At 32.8% G+C, this 10,139-nt stretch overlaps 1 protein-coding gene across 1 annotated transcript; it reads left to right on the forward strand.

Annotated features, from left to right (window-relative positions):
* Nucleotides 1–5,270: 5,270 nt before the first annotated feature.
* Nucleotides 5,271–9,352, forward strand: LOC120136397 (CBL-interacting serine/threonine-protein kinase 9-like). Its single transcript, XM_039152442.1, has 15 exons — nt 5,271–5,528; nt 5,748–5,810; nt 5,918–5,989; nt 6,140–6,247; nt 6,393–6,473; nt 7,033–7,086; nt 7,179–7,304; nt 7,386–7,475; nt 7,594–7,716; nt 7,955–8,062; nt 8,239–8,355; nt 8,471–8,527; nt 8,737–8,811; nt 8,958–9,028; nt 9,107–9,352. The coding sequence occupies exons 1-14, from the start codon at nt 5,337–5,339 to the stop codon at nt 9,024–9,026; spliced, it is 1,335 nt and encodes a 444-aa protein (XP_039008373.1). The 5' UTR covers nt 5,271–5,336; the 3' UTR covers nt 9,027–9,028; nt 9,107–9,352.
* Nucleotides 9,353–10,139: the final 787 nt, after the last annotated feature.

Raw genomic sequence — 10,139 nt, forward strand, 5'->3', positions numbered from 1 at the left:
TAATGGTATAAAAATATCAATTTTGAGTCTAAAAAGACAATGATGTGACTTTATTGACTCAAAGAAAGGTATGGGTATATCAAAAAGATAAATACATTGTTAAAAAATTTCAAAGTGAGGTAATGTCAAAATTTGGTCTTTTTGGTAATGACCATGAGTTATTTTGGGTAAAGAATCAAGGTATTTTGTTTTGGGGTTTGAGACAGGATAAGAAAGGTCTAACCTTGTCATGTGTCAAAAATCCATAATTCTTGAAGAATTAAAAGAATCCTTAATTCATTTAATAGTCAAAAAACTAAAGATTAAGATTTGTTCAATTGCTCCACCTTAGAAAGTAGCATAAATTCAATCGTATAAAAGATTAAGCGAACATGAAAAATCAAAGACGTGTTCAAACAAAACAATCCTCTAAGTGCAAATGATATATGCAATGCCCTTTCTTCGGCTGTCCGTGCCCCTGAACCCATCAGGTTTTGGATCTCACGCTTCAGCGCCTTATAGTTATCAAAGAAATGTTTGGAGCATCCTATGTGGCAACTGCAAACATCTTCAATATCGTAGCCCTTAGGATATGTGGACTATTTTCTCAGATCATCTTGGCAGGCTTAGTCGTACAACCAGCTGATCGAGCTCATTCATTATGATTTCAGTTTTTTTCTTTTGATGTTACAATCTTACTTCCATGTGATTTCATGTGGTTAAAACCACTTCATCAAATTCTCCATGAAGAAATTTCATGTTTATGAAAATGCTTAAAAATGAAATGTAGATGCAAAATACAAAAAATGCATGAAATGTTCGAGGCATTGATCCAAAAATAAGTCTGTTATTGTAAATAACCTTTATTGGGACAAAAGTGTTTTATCTTTTAAGAGACAATAAACATATTTAAAGGTACATCCAGACTAAATCCTCTAGACCCGGAACAGGTTGACTAGTCATTTGCCTTCGTCTTTCACCGGTTGAATAACCTGTTGAACCACTCCGGCCTCTCTGGATGAACCGTGAAAATGTTGAGTTGTTTTTTGTACTGGTTCCCAAAAAGTGTCGAATGACTGCATCTCTGGCTTTCATCATTTGTTGAATCAGAAATTCCATTGAAATCCTCCATCAAAGGGATTATCCGAAGTTCATTTGCTTGTTTCTTGAATTTGTCGACAGTGACTTGTCATCTTGTTCTTGTTGTCTTTGAATAGACTCTCGAGGTCAGTAACATTTTTCTCATCTTGCCCCTGCCACTTTTGTCAACCCATTTTTGAAAAGTTAACTTTTGATGTACTTGATTATGGGCACCATGTCTTCTTGATCGAATATGACATATAATTGTCTTGCAAATTGTCCTCATTTTCTTTCTGAGTCTTTTCTGACCATAGCCGGACCCCTGCATTTTTTCATCTCTTGTATTACAACCCATTTGTCCATTAATGCAAATTATTTATGGTTAACGAACACGTTTTTGTGTGTGGATCAACACCTCTTTTGAATGATGCATATGATGGAAATAAAATAAAAGAGAGAAAAATTGAAAAGAGTTAGTAAGGTAAAGATAATAATAATGAAAAATAAAAGGTTCTACCCCGCATGATATCTACCCCACATGCTTTAATTCCTACCCGACATGATCTCTATCCCGCATGCTAATTCCACACAAATCCTAACCGCATATTTGTCTAGTTCGCATGCTTTGAACAGAAGTAAAGCATGAAACAAAGTAGCCTAGGGTTTGGAATGAGGTTTTGGGGTGGGCTCTAATTCTCCATAGCCTCCCGGTTTAGGATCTAAAAAATGGGACCCGAGTTCTCCTTGTCGCTGCCCCCTTGGGCTTACCAGACCCTTAGTCCTAAGCCCATTACAAGCTTATGTGAACTAAGTTAAACTCGAGAGGAAACATTCCCTTATGCCCGCATGGTGAATAAATTCACACGAAGACATAAGGTATATGAATCTCAAAGGCTACTTGCTAGGCCCGCACGGTGAATAAATTCACACGAAGGCGTCGCTTTCACCCCCACTTAAAAGGGTTCAGAGCTCGGGTATAGAGCTAGAGATGGAAACTTTTTCAAAAATCTAAAATAATTGAAAAAACGTCAGTACAACTATTTACTTAAAAAAATAATCGAAGATAAATAATTGGAATCGAATAAATAAATTAAAATTTAAACTTGTAATTTTCGCTAAAAAAAGACAACCGAAAATTAATTTCGGCCTGACTCACTTACCTGTCCCTAGCGGAGTCGCCAAGCTGTCGTAGCCGTCTTTCGGTTGGGCCCCGAAATTGGGTTTCGACTTGAAAAATGTGGATTGGAGTCGCCACCGACCATTTTAAAACGAATTTAGGTGGGTCGGACACCATCTTACCTGATCTGCGTTTTTACCAGAAATGTGTCGGGTTCGAGAGTCGGTTACGGTCAAGGAAGGATTAGCACCCTTGAACCGCCCTTTCGGTACCAATTAATTTACCGGTTGTCTTAGTTGCGAAAATTCAAAATTCAAAATTTAAATTAAAATTTAACAGACCCAATTCAAATTACTTACAATTGATTGATTTGAATACCCTTAAAAGATAAAAACGTTAAATTCGTAATGGATTATAAAATCGAATTAAGATAGCAAGTGTGCAAACGTGAAAATAATAAATAAAACAAGAAAAAATAAAAAATAACAAAACACATAAAAAATAATAATAAAATAATAATAAAAATAAACAAAATGAATAAAATGTAAAAAAAAAGACACATGTAAAAGGGAAACAATTAATGGAGTAAAGAAAAGATAAAAGAAATTAAAAAGGAATAAAAATAATGTGTATTATAAAGTAGTATTTACAAAAACAAATAAAATAATAAATATAATACTAAGTAAAACAAGTAAAAAAATAAAGATATACATGATATTAAGAAAAAAATAAAAAAAGTAAAAATATAATATATATAAATAAATAAAAACAAAGATAGAATATTAAGAAAATATATATATATAAAATCGTATAAAATATAATATTAAGAAAAAAATATATATACATAGCAAATGGTGAAAAATTAATACATACATACATACATATATATATAATAAAAATAATATAATATAAATAAATAAATAAAAGATGAATATAATAAATAAATAAATAAATATAATTAAAAATATATATAGAGGAGACGAAATTAATATACAAGTAAAATTAAAGTATAAATTTCAAGGTAAATTAAAGATTAAGATTGACTTAGGGGGGAATATTAAATACTTTTAAAAAAATGAACATGCCTAGGGAGTAGATCTAGGTTTGAAACTTTGAAACCCACCCCTTTTTGGTCATCAACGCAACCCACGCTTTAGGTTTTTCGAACTAAATCTTACGAAAAATAATATGCACATGCGAGAAATGAACGAATCAATGTAAAAAAATGCTACATTTTACTTCTTTTCGAATCGTTCACAATAGCTTTGCCTTTGTATTTTTTCATGCTTTTCTCTGTATCTTGTATGTAAATCCGTGTGTTACAAATGGGGATGATTATATGTATTTATAGTGAAAAAAACTAACTACTTTTAGAATCCTATTAACAATAGAATCCTAATGCAACTAGACTCATTGTTCGATTGTTGTATGTTTGTTGGTGTGGTTGTTGTTTTAAAAGATACGGTGGTGGAAGAGTCCTCTTAGGAGATGAACTCTTAATAGTTCTATCTTTTAAAAAAATGGATGTTACACTTACATTCTGTTAAATAAACCAAATATAAAATAAAATATTCTCAATAATTTTATTTACGCGATAATTATTTTTCACTAATAATTTTATATTCGTGGAGTACCCAAGAGTTTTTTTGTTATTATGATTTATGAAAAATTTGGCTTCTATTTCGGTCTTTTCTTCCCCAATTTCCGTTCTCTCATTTTGATGTGTGATAGAATGTCAGGTGGAAAACCCAGAACATTAAAGAAAGAAGGCAATTTGACCCATGACAAAGTACGGAGGGTGACCAAATATGTGTGCAGGAACTGGTAGGTGCATGACCAAAAATCTCCCCCACTAGATTCTTTTGTGGACACAGTTCCATTGCCTTTGTCCCACATGGATCGAAACTTGAAAGCTTATCCTTTCCACTACCACATGCTGATATCATTTTGGCCACACAACCTCTCGGAAGCTACGTTGAAACTAGCAAGCTTCATTTTGATAGTTTTATATGGAAAATATATTATATTATATCTTTAATAACATAAGACGATATATAATTAATTTTATTAACAAAACATATTTGAAATTGGTATTGATACCATATATAAATCTGAATTTTTTGTGTTATTATTTATATTTATAGATAATCAGTAAAGAGAAAATATGGAACACGGAATTTTCTAACGCTCGAAATTATTTGATCCCACCGGAAGACTAGATCTTCTTGCTTTTGGTGTTTTGGACGTTCTCAATTATTGATAGTCGCCCAATCCTTATTCATTTTTCAATTACTTCTTTACCCTTTCTATATTAAACTTTTTATTCACATTTTTCATCTACATTTATTATTAATAAACTTATAATTTTGCAAGTCGGGTTTTAGGCTCCGTCCCATCCAAGGTTAAATTTAAAATAACGATAATAAATAAATGTTCTTGATTTAAAAAAATACATGGGATTTGGGATATACTTCAACGCAGCTATTTTTTTTTGAAATCTTGGCTATTTGCTTTGGCCTAAAATATATCAACTCTTTCCTTCGATACAAATGTTGAAATGTTGGTTAAAATTTGTTGCAAATTCTATTACTGTTTACACTTTTAAAATTAATTTTTTTATTGTTAGATTTTTATCATCTTTATTTAATGAAAAATTAAGTTCAATTTTAACCTAATTTAAATATTTATTAGCTTTATTAAATTCATATCTAATTATTATTAATGTTAAATTTAAATCCAAATTTGAATAATTTAGACCTGAATTTAATAGGGTAACGATATTACGGGTTAAATTTTAAATAAAAAACAAAGGAGTTATTAATGAAAATAAAATATAATTTTTTAAGGAAGCTAAAAAATACATTAAATTTTAACCTAATATACTCTTAATTATATAGTATATTTTGTTATAAAAAATAGATAAGATAGTAGGGAGAGAGAAGTAAATTCGTAGTGAAGCCACGGAAGAAACACGGGATATTTCAACTGAAGATGTCGGGTCCACGTCATCATCTGTGGACCCCATATTACTCAATAATTATGAAATATATAACCATATCGCATTCCATTCCACCCCGCTACTTCTTTTCTTGCACGCACTATTTGTCCCACTTTTTCCTCCCATCTCTCTCGATCGGAGATTAGGTTTGAAGACGAGAGAATGAGCATGAAGAAGAAGACGACGCGTGCTAACGCGATGTGGACGCGTGTCGGGAAGTTCGAGCTCGGGAAAACCTTGGGTGAGGGCAGTTTCGCCAAGGTTAAGTTCGCTAAGAATGTCGAGAGCGGCGAGTGTGTCGCCATTAAAATCCTCGACCGTGACCAAGTTCTCCGTCACCGGATGGTCGAACAGGTCAATACTCCCTCCCTCCCAGTCTCCTCCGTGCACACAAAACATTTCAAATTAAAAAAAATTGAAATTCTAAATTGATCTCGGTCGTCAATAAACATGCGCCTCACTTGTACTTATATTACCAAAATAACATTCGATTAATCGAATCTGGATTTGTGATAAAATTCGTTGTGTTATAATTTTGAAAAACCTTAAGAAATTTGGTTTTGTATGGAGCAGATAAAAAGAGAAATATCAACAATGAAGCTTATCAAGCATCACAATGTCATTAAGATATTTGAGGTAAAATCACTAATCCCTGCCGTAGAAGCCAGAAGGTTCATTCAGTTTAGCATTGCTGATACAATTATTTTATTCAAACTTCTTTGCTTCTAAATTCTAATGCATAGGTTATGGCAAGCAAGTCAAGGATATATATCGTGATCGAGTTTGTTGATGGAGGCGAGCTTTTCGACAAAATTGTAAGGAATTGCCGTTACTTAACTTTGCCGATATCTGTAATGGAACGAATTAAATTGTGACCCCGAAGGAACATTGTTTGATATATATAGATTCAAGTAGTAGGTCGTCGTTTATTGTTCATGGTAGTGAAAAATCTTGGATATTTGTAGGCCAAAAGCGGGAGACTAAAAGAGGATGAAGCTAGAAGCTATTTCCATCAGCTTATCAATGCTGTTGATTACTGCCACAGTAGAGGCGTCTACCATAGAGATTTGAAGGTCTTAACTTTTCTATTTAATTCACCAATCAATGAGTACTGTTTTTCAATTCTTTTGAATTAATTTGGAGAAGTTCATTCAATGTGGTGCGGGTTGTAATTCCTTATTCATATGTATTTATCCAGTATTTATCTACTTTTTGCAGCCTGAAAATCTTCTTCTTGACTCGCAAGGTGTTCTTAAAATTTCAGATTTTGGATTGAGTGCTTTCTCGCAGCAAGTTCGGGTAAGCACGTATTGTTCAGTTATTGACTACGATGAATACATATTTTTTTCTTATGCCTATTGACACTTGTAATCATATAAGCAGAAACTTAACTATTTTAAATCTCTTCACCAAATTTTTGGATTAGATATGTATTTTTTGTTGATAAAATCTTATGTTTTATGATAAGGGATCAAACCTTTTGTGTTATGATTTTTTTGGGGCCAATAATGATTTTAAGTAAATATATTTAAAATAGTTTATTACTTGTATTTTTTATATCAGTTTAAGCGTTGTTACACACTAATTATCCTTTCCTATTAAAGAATTCCTCTGGCCTTCAATCATAAAAAGTTATGGGGGAACCCCAATAATTTCCAAGAAAAATACTTGTCCAAATGACTAAAGAAGGTCAGCCACCAATCAGTTTGGTTACTCGAGAAAATGCGTGAAACAGTTGGTCAAGGCATTTTAGTTAGCAGTAAGATCATATAATTGTCTACTTTCAATAATGGTGGAAAAGAAGGAAAACTCCATGTCTAGTAGTGTCACCCTTTTCTTTAACATGTTTCTAATATAGGAGGATGGATTGCTTCACACTGCTTGTGGGACTCCAAATTATGTTGCTCCAGAGGTACTCACGACTTTATTGAAAATAATTTAGCTCTGATGCTGCAATTTCCCCCCTTTTTCTTTTACTGTGGCATCTGATATTTTTCTTATCAGGTGCTCAAAGATAAAGGTTATGATGGTACTTCAGCAGATATTTGGTCTTGTGGAGTTATTCTCTTTGTTCTTATGGCTGGTTATTTGCCTTTTGATGAGCCAAGCCTTGTAGCCTTGTATAAGAAAGTAAGTACCTATCCTCCCAGATTTGGCTTCTCTTTTTCGATGAGAACATTAAAATTGTTGGTACATCGTGATAAATTTCAGATATGTACGGCTGATTTCAGTTGTCCTTCATGGTTTTCATCTGGTGCAAGGAAATTGATTAAACGAATTCTTGATCCAAACCCTCTTACGGTAAATTCCAAAATCAATTCGTCCGATAAAACTTTGTGATTGCTTGCAATCTTTGTTCTCAGCATAGGCTGATAAACACATGCATTTCTATTGAAGTTCTGCATGTTCTTCTTGACAGCGTATAACTGTTCCAGAAATTCTACAAGATGACTGGTTCAAGAAAGGGTACAAGCCAGCCCGATTTGAGCAGGAAGAGGATGTAAATCTTGATGACATAGATGCTGTTTTTAATGACTCAACGGTAAGACATTTTAGATTCTGTCTGTTTTTCAGCTCTGAGAAAAGAGATATATTGTAAGCAAAATTCTTTACAAGCACTTGAGTTTTAGAATGTGTGGATGGAATTCTTTTCCCCAGAACTTGAACATTGACCCTGTAAACTAGTTTTTGTTCATTTGTGTCCATTGCTTTGGAACCAAGTTACCCTATATGAAAGAATGAATTACATTTCATGCTACTTATGGTTTGTTTATTTGCAGGAACACCTTGTAACAGAAAGGAAAGAGAAACCTGTGTCCATGAATGCTTTTGAGCTTATATCTATGGCGCAGAGCTTTAGCCTTGACAAATTGTTTGAGAAGCAGAGCGTATGTATCTAAGATCCCTTTATATTTCCCTTGATTATATTGTGTTAATCATAGAATTTGAACAATTATCTATGTTAAATGCTTCTAGCCTGGATCTCACCTTCAATCTTACAATTATTAGAAAATATTTCTTAGCTAAGCACTCTTTTTGCTTCTGGTTTGAATTGAAACTACAGGGGGCTGTGAAGCGAGAAACCAGTTTTGCTTCTCAATGCCCTCCTAACGAAATTCTCTCAAAAATTGAGGAAGCTGCAAAGCCTATGGGATTTAATGTTCACAAGAAAAACTACAAGGTTTGCTTTATCTGAATCAGTGTTGGGCAAGCTAATCCTCTTGCCTTTTCAAAACATCTAGTTCATATGATTGCAAATTCTGTTTCATCTCTCATGTATATTCACTTTGTCACAGATGAAGTTGAAAGGTGACAAAAGTGGGAGAAAGGGCCAGCTTTCCGTAGCTACCGAGGTACTGCATTTTTTTTAGCTAGTCAAGCATCCTTTTTTAGTTCTTTTGTAAACAATGAAAAATTTACCATTGGTTGAAATGGAAGTATACATCATTTGAATAATTGTTTAAGCTTATGTATCAATTTCTAACTGCCCTTCAAAGGATATAAGATCTTTAGATTCTTCCATATCAAAGAAACATGTAAACCTCATTGCTCTTTGATCTAGGTTTTTGAGGTGGCTCCCTGCTTACATATGGTGGAGCTTCGTAAAACCGGTGGTGACACGTTGGAGTTTCACAAGGTATACCTACATTAACTATTTGCTGATAACTTTGGCTTTGTCGATGAGAAAATGTTTAGCATCCCTGCGTTTTCTGTAACCCACTTTAACAGGGATCTTTCTTCTCTGCCCCGAGTTTCATAAATAAATTCTTCTTTTAATGACAGTTCTATAAAAGTTTTTCGTGCGAACTGAAAGACATAGTCTGGACAACGGGTGAAAGCACCGAAGCATGAAGGTGATCTCTTCTTGCTCCCCACTTCATATTACTGACATAATGAACCAAGTTTATTGACTTTGTGGTTTGTTTCTGCAGGCCCTAACAAAAACCGTCTTGTACCGATTCATTATTGCCTTAGCCTCGTGTATATACTGTTTGCTTGCGCGAACTAGATTGCTTCAAAACGTGAGGCACATGGTTCATTGACATTTTCTTTATCCCCTTTAATTTCCGTAGGGATCAAATATTGAAATTTTGCAAACAGATAGCCTAGCTATGTTTTTGTTCATCAGATGGTGTATTTTGAGGAGATTAATAAAACCATAAAATGTTTGAAACTAACATACTCGTTGCCATTTATTTTTAAGCAAATCCAGTGTTATTTAATTTTCTTCTCCAAATTCCTTCATCGTTATTGAAGTTTGAAAGAGGAAATTCAAAATGCTATTTGTGATTATTTCTGCTTAGATAATTTTTTTTAGAAAATATTAGGCTATTGGAATTTTATGGGTTAAAAAATTATATAAAAAAGAATAATGATACTAAAAATAAAATACATAAAAATAAGTAATATGGATATATTATATTTGTTAAAATATAAAAATAATAATAATAGAAAATGTAAAAAAATGGTTAAAATATGAGTTAAGTTTTTTCTTCTTCTTTAGTATTAAAGATTCAAAAGTAATAAAACAATCACCAATATTATTTTTTTATAAAAGAATCGGTAGCATCCGTTGTTTTAGTAATAGAAAACTAATATGGCATGTATTTAAAAAAAAAAGTGGATTTTGTATGTTACAATCCGAGCCACATAAAAATCGAACAAAAGTATGAGTCTCGCTAAAAAAACCATCATAAACCTAAATTAAAAAAAAGAATACTCATATTAACGTCGAGACTAACTTATTTTACACTGTTTAATCACGTAAGACATATTGACCTACCTTTTAACTCTAATAAAAAATCTTCTTTAAAGAGGAGTCGATCTCAAGTTGTTATTGAGTTCACCATCTTGTGTCAAACGGGTTGGCAACAAAGCTCTACTTGAGATTTCTTTACTGTTTTTATCATAAATCTATCATCTTGAGTGAGGTAAAAGAAGCTAATATTGTAACACTCCCCCATA

Source organism: Hibiscus syriacus, unplaced genomic scaffold (genome assembly GCF_006381635.1).
Source record: "Hibiscus syriacus cultivar Baekdansim isolate YM2019G1 unplaced genomic scaffold, ASM638163v2 tig00110627_pilon, whole genome shotgun sequence".
Taxonomy (NCBI): Eukaryota; Viridiplantae; Streptophyta; class Magnoliopsida; order Malvales; family Malvaceae; genus Hibiscus; species Hibiscus syriacus.

What these genes read in the sequence shown, in the direction of transcription:
- LOC120136397 (XM_039152442.1), top strand. Translation starts at nt 5,337, where the DNA reads ATGAGCATGAAGAAGAAGACGACGCGTGCTAACGCGATGTGGACGCGT. An exon ending in TCTACCATAGAGATTTGAAG is followed by an intron (nt 6,248 to 6,392) that starts GTCTTAACTTTT and finishes TACTTTTTGCAG; the next exon opens with CCTGAAAATCTTCTTCTTGA. An exon ending in TTCACAAGAAAAACTACAAG is followed by an intron (nt 8,356 to 8,470) that starts GTTTGCTTTATC and finishes ACTTTGTCACAG; the next exon opens with ATGAAGTTGAAAGGTGACAA.